Below are 13,338 nucleotides of genomic sequence, written 5' to 3'. Positions count from 1 at the left end.
GGTTTTGTAGGGGTTGATCCAGTTGCAAAATTTAAGTCAGGACAAGTTTTTGACTAAAATTCCGGATCAACCTTATATTCAAGGGTTAGCCAGATCAGCCACTTCCAATTCGTTGGTCGATCAAATAATATATATAATTAAAAGTCAAGTGTAATGAATTATCTTCTCGTCTTGAACTGCCGAGATTCCAATCCCGGTAGCAGTAAGGAAGTCCGCACCAAAAAAATAAAAAATAAATAAAATGAAGTCCTTCCTCCTAGGCAGCACGGGTTCCAAGCACATTTTAGCACTGTTACCCAACTGATTGAGCATTTAGAGTAGGTCATTGAAGGACTGGAAAGGCATGAGTCAGTTGATGTTGTCTATCTTGATTTTGCCAAGGCCTTTGATAAAGTTGATCATGTCCTTCTGTTGAATAGACTTCATGAGATTGGGATCCAAGGCAAGGTTCTAATTTGGATAAGATGCTTCATTCAGGATAGGAAGCAAGTTGTTAAGGTTGAAGGGTCGCTTAGTGACATACATGATGACATCCACAGGACTCCTCCATCTTACAATCTCTACTTTTGAAAATTTTCATTACTCCGCTTCAAAAGCTTTATGTTACTTACCGGTATGCTGACGACCCGAAGTTAGTGTGGGTTGGAAATGGCCAAGATTCCAGTAGCCTTGCAAAGGACTGAGATCGAGCCTAGTCTTGGGTCGTCAAGAGTAATATGGCTTTGAACTGAATGAAAGTTCACTTAATGACCTTTGGGAGAACGCCTTTGAACACGCCACTCATTGATAATGGAGGGAAAGATATTGAGTAGATCTCATCTATTAAACATGTAGGCGTAGTCCTCCAAATTGATAGAAAGTTCGATGAGCATATCCAGTTGAATGTGGGTAAGGCTTTTCAAATGTGTGGTTGGATATATCGATCGGATGTTTATGTTCAAATAAGAACATTGAGGGAATTGTTTTTTTTAAGTTAACAGTTTCTTTTTCGATCGAAGTGATCAGGGTTAAACTCTATTGCTTGATTGGATCAAGTTTATAGTCAAATAGACTCGTTTACTGGCAGTGCAATCATGTTTGGCGCTCAAACAAATAGGAAATTATCCTTAATGAATGCTTTATGCAAACAAAGAAGGGTTCTAATTGATAGAAGTCTGAAGTAGGGTTGAGTTGTAAATATTTCATGAACAATGGCGAGACTTTAGTCTGATTCTCTTTATCATATTGTTACGAATGATTGCATATGAATAAGATCTCTTTCTAGGCATGTTATTGACTTCAAGGTGTCTGTTTCGAGATATTATGGCAACTTGGTCAATTGGATTGATGTCCTCAGCGTCCAGGATCTACCTCATCCGTTGCCTTGCGATCCTATTCGACAATATGAGGTTAATGCAACCATTGGCAGATTTATTAAATTTACGTCTTTAAAGTCCTACAGTGTTGGATCTGCTGTGCATTACTTTAGAGTATATTAAGAAACCAACGATCGACTGAATATTCTGGACGTACTGTCCCCATAAATCTGCCGAGGAATGTGAACGAAGACCACGATCTAAAGTATTGAGGACACCAATTATTCGGCTCGTTCGAATAATTTTTTTTTCAAAAATATGAAGTTTCAAATTTGAACTTGAAATAAAAGTAATATCTTAGACCAAGTACGTATCAGTTATGGAACAATCGTCATATGTGCCAAATTTAGGAATTTCTAGCATCATTTTCGATCATAAAAATCTTAAAGTTCTTTCGCTTTTCGTAGACAGCCATATATTCACTAAGCTATGTCCAATCAGGAACTGCCCACCATGACCAGAAGCGAAATTTTAAACCCTCGTACATCTGAGTTTAGGCTTTGACGTTAACCAGAATAAGCATCCACTCATCACGTTGGCGAGAGTATTCTTATCCCGCTTAACGTCCAAGCTCTTAACTCCGTGGTAAGAGCTTTAAAAACAAGCCTCTGGTTCTATGGTATTAATTGCTACAACACGTTTATGAAGAGCGCTTATGTGATCAATCTGCCTGCACCGCACACTTTCAAACCACATTGATCACATAAGTAATTCAAGTATTGAAAGCTTGACCAAAGGGGATATAGATTGGGAGGTGTAGCCGAGCGGTCTAAGGGGCAGCGCTTACAAGGCAAGAATCCTCCCCCTAGGGGTCGTGGGTTCAAATTCCGGCGCCGGAATTAACCCTGTTAAGGGAGGAGACGTGATGTAATGGTTAGCGCAGCTCCCTAGCATGGGAAAGGTCACCGGTTCGATTCTCCTCCCCAACCTTTCTCAAGAAAACTTTTAGACGCTAACCACACCCACAGACGGAGAACCAATCTGATACCGGACTTGAAACTGCCTATCGGAATTTGGACTTAGATGATGCGATGGCTGGCTTCGCTGGCCGGGCGAGGTGCACCCTCCGACCGTAGCACCCACAACCAAAATTGCTCCCGTGATATCTTATAGAAATTGTCCAAAAATATGATATGCTTTTCCAATGTCCTAAAAATTGAATAAAAATACTGCACTGTTTTGAAGCATGCAGAAAAAACAAAAAATAGTTCATAGTATCACTTCAAACATAATTTTTTATCTGTGTCATCTCACCCCGAGTATATGGACTGCTTTTTGCCGTTAAAATCCAAACCAAAATAATTCTCACTGCGCTCCAATACTTTATATGGACCAGTGTAAGGAGGAGTGAGTGGACGAGACACTGAACCCGAGCAAATGAAAACAAAGTCCGCCTTTTGGAGCGCTACCGATGAGTAACAAGACAAAAAAACGATGTCGTTTGGGATTAACATAAGGAAAATCCTCCATACGAGACCAAATATCTTGAATGAAGGAGCCAGCGGAAGGAGGAATGGGACTCGTGCTGAAGAAATGGCCGGTAATTCGGACAGCCTCACCAAATGTAGCATAAGCTGCCAAATGACCCCAAGTCGGGCTTGTAGGCTGATCAAAGACCTAAAAGCACCAAGGGAAGCTCTCTCATCCAATCTTGAGTTCGATGGAGTTTGGCCATCAACTATGCCTTCAGTGAGCAATGAAAACGTTCTACGAGTCCATTCGCCTGAGGGTGGTATGAAGTGGTCCTAGCAGAAAAAAAAACAGAAAACGACTTAATTCCCGCAAGAGACCAGACTCAAATTGTCTACCGCGATCTGTAGTGATTACCTCTGGCACACCAAAACGTGCAATCCATCCTTGTAGAAGGGAACCAGCACAATCCTCACTGGTCATAGAGCGCATTGGAACCACTTCCGGCCAATGAGTCTAACGATTGGTCATGGTAAATAGCTATCGAAAACCATCTAATTGTGGCAGAAGTCCAAGAATATCTACCTGCAGATGGCCAAATCGTCCAGATGGAGGATCAAAATCCGGAATGGAGTGTGTGTTGTGTCAAGTGACTTGGGCACGTTGACACAATTCACAAATCTGCACCAACTTGCGAACGTCTTTTTTTTCATGTTGCATCAAGCAAGTTACTCTGGACGGCGCGCGTTCATGCGTGATAAAGCATTGGCGACACAATTGTTCTTACCCTCAATATGTCGCAGATCGGTAGTGTATTCGGAAATGATTGAGAAATGTCGAGCTTGACGATCAGTAAAGATTGTGAATGAAAAACCTTCGATGAAATAGCGAAAATGTAGCGCAGCGTCCTTTACCCCCAGCAACTAGCGGTCGAATGCGCTGTATCTCGACTCAGCAGGTGACTACACGCGAGAAAGAAAAGCTACAGGTTCCTAACCTGCTAATGATCGTTGTTCCAGGACTGCCCCAAGTCCGGAATCCGAAGCGCCAGACGTTACCGCCAGGGGAACATAAACTCGGGGATACGTTGAGATGCTTCAAAAGGAAACACCTTGCACAGATCGGATTTTAAAGTCCCATATGGATCCGTGTCATTCAACGATGGAAAAAGCACAGAAGATGGAATCCTCGAAATGATGTTGATCCCCAAAACTGATACGACGTGATCAAATTTCGCAGAAGACAACAAAATGCCATGGAGTTAAAACTGGGCCTCAGACAAGAGGAACCACTTTGCTGGTTCATGGCCCAAAAATGCAGGTAGTTTAACATACGCAGCTGCGGATGAACCCACGGACAACGTTGTTTTAGAATCGTCGCTCGCCATTTTGAAGAATATGATCGGGGTCACCAATATAGCGAGTGAACACGGCGAGTACCAAGAGCTAAGTGAGTAGTTAGGTCAGCTTGGTAGTCCCAACTGACCACCACAGGGTGACATCTTGATGTGATCGAGGTAACAGTTGTAGAATTTGAGCTTGGGCTGATTGTGGCACGACAATGCAATGGCCATCAAAAAGTACTAGCTCGTTGGTGTCTACAGACATAACGTTCAGACATTTTATGTACGGTTTGGCAGGGGGTTGTGGGGAAGATTTTTGTTCTGTTCACGAGTCGTTGTTCCCAAACAATGATGAGTTGATGATAAGTGAAGAGGAGATCATCATGACGGAAATCATGAGATTGAAGTGCAAAGTTATGACTCTGTTGGTAAGCTCGTCCAAGAAAGCCCCGGCCGCAAAGACTTCTTTGAATGACCTTGAAGCTGTTAGTTCACTCACGTCGAATGGAGTGCGGTACAAGAGCTCGAAGATTCCCTTGATCTTGATGAAACTTGGGTTAACGGAGCTCCATGACCTTCTTGATGTATAAATCTGAGTATACCACATGGAGTGATTTCAAATAAAAGGTTTCGTACCACTTCTGATAATATTTCCCGTACACTTCTTTGCCCATCACGCCAACTCATGTGTTCCCCAAACACTTTTTGGGATTCATTCGACTTTGGTTATTGGTCGAACCAAGACTTCTCCTCCACTGCTGAATTACATCCAAATTTTAATATCTCTCGGTTTACATCATTCCACCACAATCATCAACGATTACAAGAATGCTATTTGTCATATGTTTTGCAAAATATCTATGCTAATAGCTGACATTCAAAAATATCAGGGCCGACAGTTTACGCAATACTTGAGGGAAAGGTTTGATGATCAGAAAAAAGTTCGGTTTCTTGACCATGAGTCAACCAGATAACCCAGAGGACTCAACTCACACATAATGGAGGTACAGTTATTAAGGACGTCTCCTCCATGAAAAATGTAGTCCTGCAAAAGAATGAAAGTCAAATGAGTGTATCCAATAGAGAGTGGATAAGCCTTTGAAGTTCACTTTTCGTCTTTCTCAGGCTTCATTTTCATTGATTAACTTCCTTCTAATATTGATAGGAAGTACTAGTATAAAGGCGTTGTAGATCCGGTTGCATCTTTCAAGTCATACGCAAATTTTCAGCCATCATACCATATCAATCCTATATGCAAGAGTTATCTTGTTCCACCAGCAATGGACTTTTAGGGATAAGGACTGCAAATTATATTATTAAAGAACCCCTCAAGACATCAGATGTAACGTATAAAGAGTATTGGTAAGGAGTGAGAAAGGAAGAAAAAAAGCGACACGACGATGGAATATGATTATGAGATATTAGTATGTTGTCTAACTGATGTTTAAATATGGCCAATTTCCTTGATCAACAGACGCTCGGGAGTAGCAAGAAATTCTTATCTCCCAAACCATTCACTTTATTCAAAATAAGTTGTTGATACGGCTATAAGCTCCAGTTGAATAGATTAACTGGGCCAAATTTGAGCCCAAAGCTATGCTTTAGGCTTGCTGTTGGTTAGCTGTATAACATTTTGACAAAAACTTTGAAATGAACCAATTTTCAGTAAAAGTATAAAAATGAGCTGATTTCAATGGTAGGGATGTAACTTTTTTATCCTTTACATTATTTCGAAAAGTGGCTCAGAGCTGCTATGACCAAGAGGAAGCAGATTTTTGGGGAAGCTCAGTTTATATTTCTAGAAGTTCGTGCACCAACTTAAATTGGTTGGAGATTCAATATCCGATAAAGAGCAAGAATTTAAGAATAGACGAAATATATTGTCTCAGTTCTGGAGTACTGGGGATGAGATTCCCTGTTGGGGATAAAAACTTANGGCCACAAGCTCCAGTTGAATAGATTAACTGGGCCAAATTTGAGCCCAAAGCTATGCTTTAGGCTTGCTGTTGGTTAGCTGTATAACATTTTGACATAAAGCTGATCCGATAAAGAGCAAGAATTTAAGAATAGACGAAATATATTGTCTCAGTTCTGGAGTACTGGGGATGAGATTCCCTGTTGGGGATAAAAACTTACAAGAATGTAGAATATCCTCACTCATTTTGTAATTTTAGTAATACTATATACGTCACCAGGGATAAACTCTGCTGCTATATTAGATCAGCTTTATGATCAAATAAAAGCGTTTCATGGCAGAGTAATCAAACTTGGGGCTTATCCGAATAGGAAATATTCCTTAATGAACGCTCGATACAGAGAAGGGTTCCAATGAAGGCTGAGACGTGAATATTTTATGAAGCTTAGCATGGCTGTTGCCTGATTAGCTTTATCAAATGCTCTTGCAATTGATTTTTTTTCAAATTATGTCTCATTCTAGGTATGCTCTCGATTTCAAGGTATCTGTTTCGCGATGTGATGGTGACTTGGTCAATTGGATTGATGTCCTCAACGTCAAGAATCTCCCTCACCCGCTCCTTTGCGATCCTATTCAACGATATGATGTCAAGGCAACCATTGGCAGATACATCAAATTTACGTCTTTAAAGCCGCACAAAAATGTAATGTGAGTGCATTATTTTAGAGTATTCTATAAAAACAACGATTGATAGACTTTTGTAGAGATACTGTCATCTACAAAAATTCCCACGATATGAATAAAATGATTAATGATTGCCCTTTTTGCCTTGTTTGAATAACCTTGTGCAAGTAATATCCTCAAAAATATTCAAATTAAAATCTTGGGCATCTTGGTGCATAACAATTGTGGATCAATCGTTACAAAAGTGCCAAATTTATGAATTACTTCCATGCTCGTTCCGACCGTCGTTTTGGGACATGGAGATAAATACTACATGCAAATAAAGTCAAGGATTTTCCTCAGTCACGGCTTGGCTGATACAATAAAACAATAGAGTCCAACTCTCTTCTTTCTCGGGCTCCTTCATTGTTCAATTAGCTGCCCTCAAATACTTATAATGTAGATATACGTACAATATGAAGGCCCACAGCCGACCCACGCCCATGATCTAACCGACCCACTACAAGAACATGTAATGCAATGCTAACCAACTAAACTCTGCCAACATCTACGACCAAGACTTGTCCTACCAGTATTTTGGCTTCAAGACCCTGAAGCGGTCTTACTTGCTCAAAATTGACGGCAAAATGGAACGGCCTTAGCAGATTCTCATGCGTGTAGCAGTTAGGATTCATGGGGAGGGTGTTGACTCAGCCATCGAGACCTACAACATGATGTCCGAAAAATAGTTCACGCACGCTTTGCCTACCATGTTTGAAGCGGTTACAATATACCCCTATGGAGTAGAGATAGCAAGTGATCTTTATCCTGGGTTGGAGTAGCGGCGTTACTCGTAGCGTCGTTCCTTTTTGAGAAACGGGAACGAGTTACTATTCTGCAAAAGTAACGGCAAGAGTAGCGGAACGGCTTTTTGGGCCCTTCCATTAACGTTACTGTTCTTAAAACGAGGGCAAGAAAAACAATATAAAAAGGTTTCCTTCCTGATTCTTTCAAAAGTTCCGTCTAAAACAAGTAATTACGGGTGGTTACAGGTTGGGTTTTACATTTTCTTAATCGATTTACATTTTCTGTGTTGTATGACATTACTAATTGAATGACAAAAGCCCATACGTGAGATAGCCTTGAAATGCAACCCTGGTTGTCCTCTTGTCAATCCAGGGTTGCCATTATGAAAAAACTAACGTTAATTTTTCGTAAAAGTAACGGTAATGGCAATGCGTTACTTTTTTCGGCAACGGTTCAAGCCCTGTTTACATCCAACTTTATTTAAAGATCATCATTCTTGAAGCAGGAATCGTCAGTAAGACTGGAGGATTGAAAATGGGCAGAAAAATAGCCAGAAGCTCCGTCCGAGGTGGTCCCTTTTAAGGTGTGGAAAATTGACCAGGGTTGTATGTGTTGGCTGAGGTTCGAATGCCTAACGCCAATGGCCGCCAATAATAACCGGACAAGATGCCTTTCTGGGCCAATGATTCCGTTCTTTTTGTTACAATGATCCGATTTGTACACATACTGCTTTGGACAAGGTCAAGGATTCCAGCTCATGATGGTGTGACTCACTCACGTCTTGCTCACGACGTGGAGGACCAAAAAGGAGGGATCAGACTGCGCCCGAGGGCGGGCCCAGATGGGCCCAACGACTAAATTTTTGGAATGGGATAAGATGAATTCAAGTTCCGGAAATTTGTGTTGAGCAATTAGCCATCAATAAGAAGTCTTCAAGTAAGTATTGAATTAAGTGAGAAATATATACATCCAGGGACAGCTGAGCTAACAGGGTAGCCGTCCCTAATGCATCTGATGTATTTTTCGTTAATCAATAGTTAAGGGCCCTTTTGTAATCCTAATTTCTCGGTGGGCATTTCCGGTGGTCAAATGAGATACAATGAACCAATCTTCCAATACATTAAGTTTAATTGATCAAGTGCCTGAAACTTTAATACGGCTGAAAATAGACTTCATATTTCTTTTGGATTGAGGAGATGCTTTGGTCCATGAAACATTTGTTATTTTACAAATAATCTCTGAACATACTCAAACCAAAAAATCTTTGTGAAATGCCAAACAATGTTCGTGAAATGGCTAATCATTTGCGAAGTATTTGTGATGTAGACGCACCACATTTATTTGCCAAATTAGTTGAAATGTAGACGCACCATTCCTAATTGGAAAGATGCATATAATCAAGTGGATGAGGCCTCATACATGATCAGGATGTCATGTCTGGGTTCTTCAAGCCTCAATATTGGGACGGATTATTTTCTTTGTTTTCATTGTTGCTTTTTAAAATGCCTCCTTAAAATGCCGCATAGTATTACCTTTTTTTATGGAGATGATATAAAGGCTCATGTTCAGAAGGAATATTAAATAGCGAAGGATTCAAGGTAAATTCTTAACAAGGTCAAAGATGCTTTTGGACTGGTTTTTTAGTTAAATTGAAGCAAGTTACGTGATTGGACTTTTGGTCACCTCCAAAGTGCATCCGGCGTTGCATTGCATTGCTCCTTGTGGTGGATTACTCCTGCTCGTATTCAATTTACTTCATTGACAATACCCCACATGAAATACATTCTTCTTTAATGCAAAGCTATGATCAATATGCTTTAATGGTGACCCCTACGATATCCCCATGTTGAGTGGATTGGACTTCATCATGACGGATAATAAGCCCCCTTTGGATCCTTCCTCAGTACTTAAGTCCACGCAGACCTCATTAGGTACCGTCTTGGTCAAAGTCCCCTAATTCTGGATAACACAACCCAGGGTGTGTTTCGCTCAGACAGAGACCCAATTCGTGTTACGTGGTATCAGCCTCAACGAGACCAAGTGTTACCACATAGTGGCTGCCCTAGACCATGATTCCGGCAAGTGAGTGGTGGATTTGATTGACGATCCCCTGTGAAGAACAAGTATTCAATATTACAGGAATGGTTATTGTCAATTTTCACACTTTCCCCTTACTGTATGGCCAAGTTGCTCCTGAACATGGCTTCTTTGGGTGATCGACAACCCTCGCAAATCATGGATGACATGTTGGCTCTCATCGGAAAGCACGATACTTGTATCCTCTTTCACACTTTATTTGTTGAATTCCTACCCGCCAAACTCAGGCCGTATCTGATTTTGACCTTGGAAATTACTCCTCCACGCAAGTTGGCAGCACTAGTCAACCACTTGATTGCTTCCAACATTCCGATTTTGGCAATTCGCAAGAAGTCTTCAGGATGGGTCCAGGACAACTCGACCCAGCAGACATCTCGACCCAGGGCAACTTGACCCAGGGTATTTTGACCCAGGGCAACTCGACCCAGGGCAACTTGACCCAGGGCAACTTGACCCAGGACAACTTGACCCAGGACAACTTGACCCAGGACAACTTGACCCAGGACAACTTGACCAAGCAGACAACTTGACCAAGCAGACAACTTGACCAAGCAGACAACTTGACAAGCAGACAACTCGACGCAAGCAGACAACTCGACCCAACAGACAACTCGACCAACAGACAACTCGACCCAACAGACAACTCGACCCAACAGACAACTCGACCCAACAGACAACTCGACCCAACAGACAACTCGACCCAACAGACAACTCAACCCAGCGGACAACTCAACCTTGGACAACTCGACCCACTCGACAACTCAATCCAGTACAGAAATTAAGCCCAATATGTTGGCTTACAAATACTTCATACTTATGGAGCAAAATTAAAACTGTGATATAAAACATGTCATAATTTGAAAGGTTTTAGACAATTCATCATTTGATCTTTAAAACCAAGTTACGTTTAAATCCATCATGTTGTGAAAATCAAGTTTGATAACGTTTTAGTCAAACTTGATCTTTTACTTAATGCCTTACTGATTCTAACATCTTGGCATGCAAATCAAATATTGACTCATAAAGGTTTATTTTTGTTCCATAATCGTGTTTTTTTGGTCAAAATGTTGTGTTAAGTTATTGTACTGAGTCGAGTTGTCCTGGGTTGAGTCGTCGGCTGGGTCGAGTTGTCCGCTGGGTCAGTTACCCTTTTTGGACCATTGTATTAGCACCAAAGGAATTATGCCCTTGGCCAACAAAATTGAAACTATTGATGATTTTCCCTTTCCGCGTTTGCTTTCGGAGCTTCGTGAATTCATGAGCATGATAACCTTTTATCACCGTTTTCTACCCGGGTTATCACACGCAATTGCCCCGCTTCATGATGTTTTGAAGGGCAACCCTAAACTTCTGGTTTAGTACCCTCTTTTGAACGAGTCTTTCACCGCCTCCAAGGCGAAATTGGCACAGGCCACTCTGCTCAATTTCCCCGTCAGTTCGACCCATAGAAAGCCAAATAACATAGAGAACCAAATAACTAGAATGCGCAAGCTCCAATGGAGTTGTACTGGATGAGCATGATTTCAGGTCAGCTGACGCTGGGTGGCAAGTGACAATCACACTTCGTGAAATCTCCCTTTAGGCAAGTTTAATCATTCCCATGAATCATTCGTTAGTCTTGTTTTCTTTTAATTTCTTGTCATTCTTACAAATAGGCATGTAGAAAGAGCGGCAGGATAATGCTTTTTGGGCATAACACACGTTATATGTTCAAAAGATTGGGACATTTGCAGAGCAAATTACATATTCTATTAATTACCCTTGTTTAGCAACGCATCACGAAAGTGTAGGAAAATGTATGAGAAATTGCAACGCAATAATGAGGCATTCGGAATTTCGTTTCTATCTCCCAACAATTTGCTTCAATGTGGGCGACGTGATTACACCTTTACGTAATCGAGATAATTCCGACACCTCTTGAGGTCAGCCTGAACCCCCGCTTGTTCCTTGGGTTTCATTTAAGTGTTTCCACCACATGGATGAAAATTGCAATTGGAGCCCCATCATAGCCCAACGGGTGCGCAGTTGGAAGTCTTGAGCTGCCAGCTGGATGACGTTATATGCGGGAGTACGGCAGGGGCCGACCACAACAAAACAAAAACAAACGTGGCTACTCAAACAAGCCAGACGTGAACCAATTCTCAAATTTGTGACCATTTGATCCCTCCATGCGTCAAAGTACTTGAGAATCGATCAAATAGATGTAAATGCTCAAGATCTTGATAGCTTTACACCTACCCCGTGTCCCAAAAACATTGGCCCAATCTTTCAAACGCGGGTTTTGGTATCATACAGCCTTGCTACATTGTGTTTCCATACACCAAAAGAAAGCTATGACTTCCAATTTCAAATTGAAACCCTTTTTCGTGATTGTGAAGAACAAAGACCACCAAACTTGTGTCATCCTTCCCCAAGCAGGGGACATGCTGAGGAGGTTGAGCTTGCTCATATACACTGTATACCACTAGAACATCATATATTGGGCTCAGAACTGTGTGTGATGTCAGTTGAAATACACTTACAGTGTAATATTTTCAAATGTGCTTTACAATCATGAGTATTCACTTGAATTTTGAGGACAACAGATACAACAGACAATTGGCATTTCTTAAAGACTTGTTGAAACTGATAAAAATAGCTTTGTTGCGGGTTTTAAATATGGTTGTATAACATTTTGAGTTAATTTGAGATTATGCAAGACAAAGAAAAAGAACGTTAAATTTTTGTGAAAGTAAGAATCAATATTAACTCTGTGGAAAATTGAATTATGATGCAACCGGGCCATCTTGGGGCTAACCTGATAAAATTTCCACCATTATAAATCTTATGTAACTAAGTAGCGGTTTAATAGATGATATCCTAATTTGTCATTCAATGCTAACTGACTGTGCACCTACCTTTCATTGAAAAGTTTTTTGAAATCTTTAGTTTATAGAATGCTTTTAGACATGAGAGTTTTTTAAAAGTGCTATAAAGCAATAAAATTAAAGTTATTCTCTATGACTTTCTGAGGTAGAATAGCTATTTAAACAATAGGAGGGGCTTTATTTGCGTGGAGTTTATAAAATTCTTGAAAAAGAAAAATGCCAATATGTGTTTGAGAATTTCCCTGGATCCTTGATAGGGCTGCTGCAACGTTCGTTAAAGGATTTTTCGACCAAGATTTCTACTATTGCACTTTTTTTTAGGCATTGGGGGTGATGATAGCCATCCTGGCCCTGTCCAAGCAATGAGAAGGGTTCGAATACTACAGATTGGAAAGCATGCTAACTTGATAGTACGTAATCCAGCTCTTCGAATGGAGGATTGTTCTGATATCAATGTCAATGATGTGATTTCTGACGAGCATGGAACTCAAGGTGTTCCTGTTGGAACCGTGATTATGACCGAAGAAGTCAACGCCCAAATCCAAACCTCCAGCAACGTGAACAGGAATGAAAATGCCAATCTCTACTATTTTATCAACAACAACAACACTGATCCTAGCAGAAGCATTTACACCAACACAAACACCATCATGAACACAAACTCCATCACCAACACAAACTCCAGCACTATGGTCAACACAAGCATCAACACCATCGTAAACTCCAACAGCAAGACAAATACCATTGCAAACACAAACTCCGACACCAACAACGAAATATTTGTCACCCAGATGATCACGAACGACATTCAAAACCTTGAGGAATTTGAAAAGGATCATGAATGAGCTCGAATTGATAATCGAGTTTGATTGTGAAGTGGAC

General features: G+C 40.9%; 1 protein-coding gene across 1 annotated transcript in view; it reads left to right on the top strand.

The window, feature by feature from the left end:
* LOC131886693 (uncharacterized) overlaps positions 1-1,661 on the top strand; it is a 25,327-nt gene extending 23,666 nt beyond the window's left edge. The window contains exon 3 of the mRNA XM_059235093.1: positions 1,265-1,661. Within this exon, the coding sequence (XP_059091076.1) occupies positions 1,265-1,478 (214 nt within the window). The 3' untranslated portion in view covers positions 1,479-1,661. The remainder of the gene's footprint in view (positions 1-1,264) is intronic.
* The last annotated feature ends 11,677 nt before the right edge of the window (positions 1,662-13,338 follow it).

The sequence above is a fragment of the Tigriopus californicus genome, chromosome 9 (genome assembly GCF_007210705.1).
Source record: "Tigriopus californicus strain San Diego chromosome 9, Tcal_SD_v2.1, whole genome shotgun sequence".
Taxonomy (NCBI): Eukaryota; Metazoa; Arthropoda; class Copepoda; order Harpacticoida; family Harpacticidae; genus Tigriopus; species Tigriopus californicus.
Note: the sequence above shows the minus strand (reverse complement) of the source record. Positions and strands in the feature narration are given on the sequence as shown.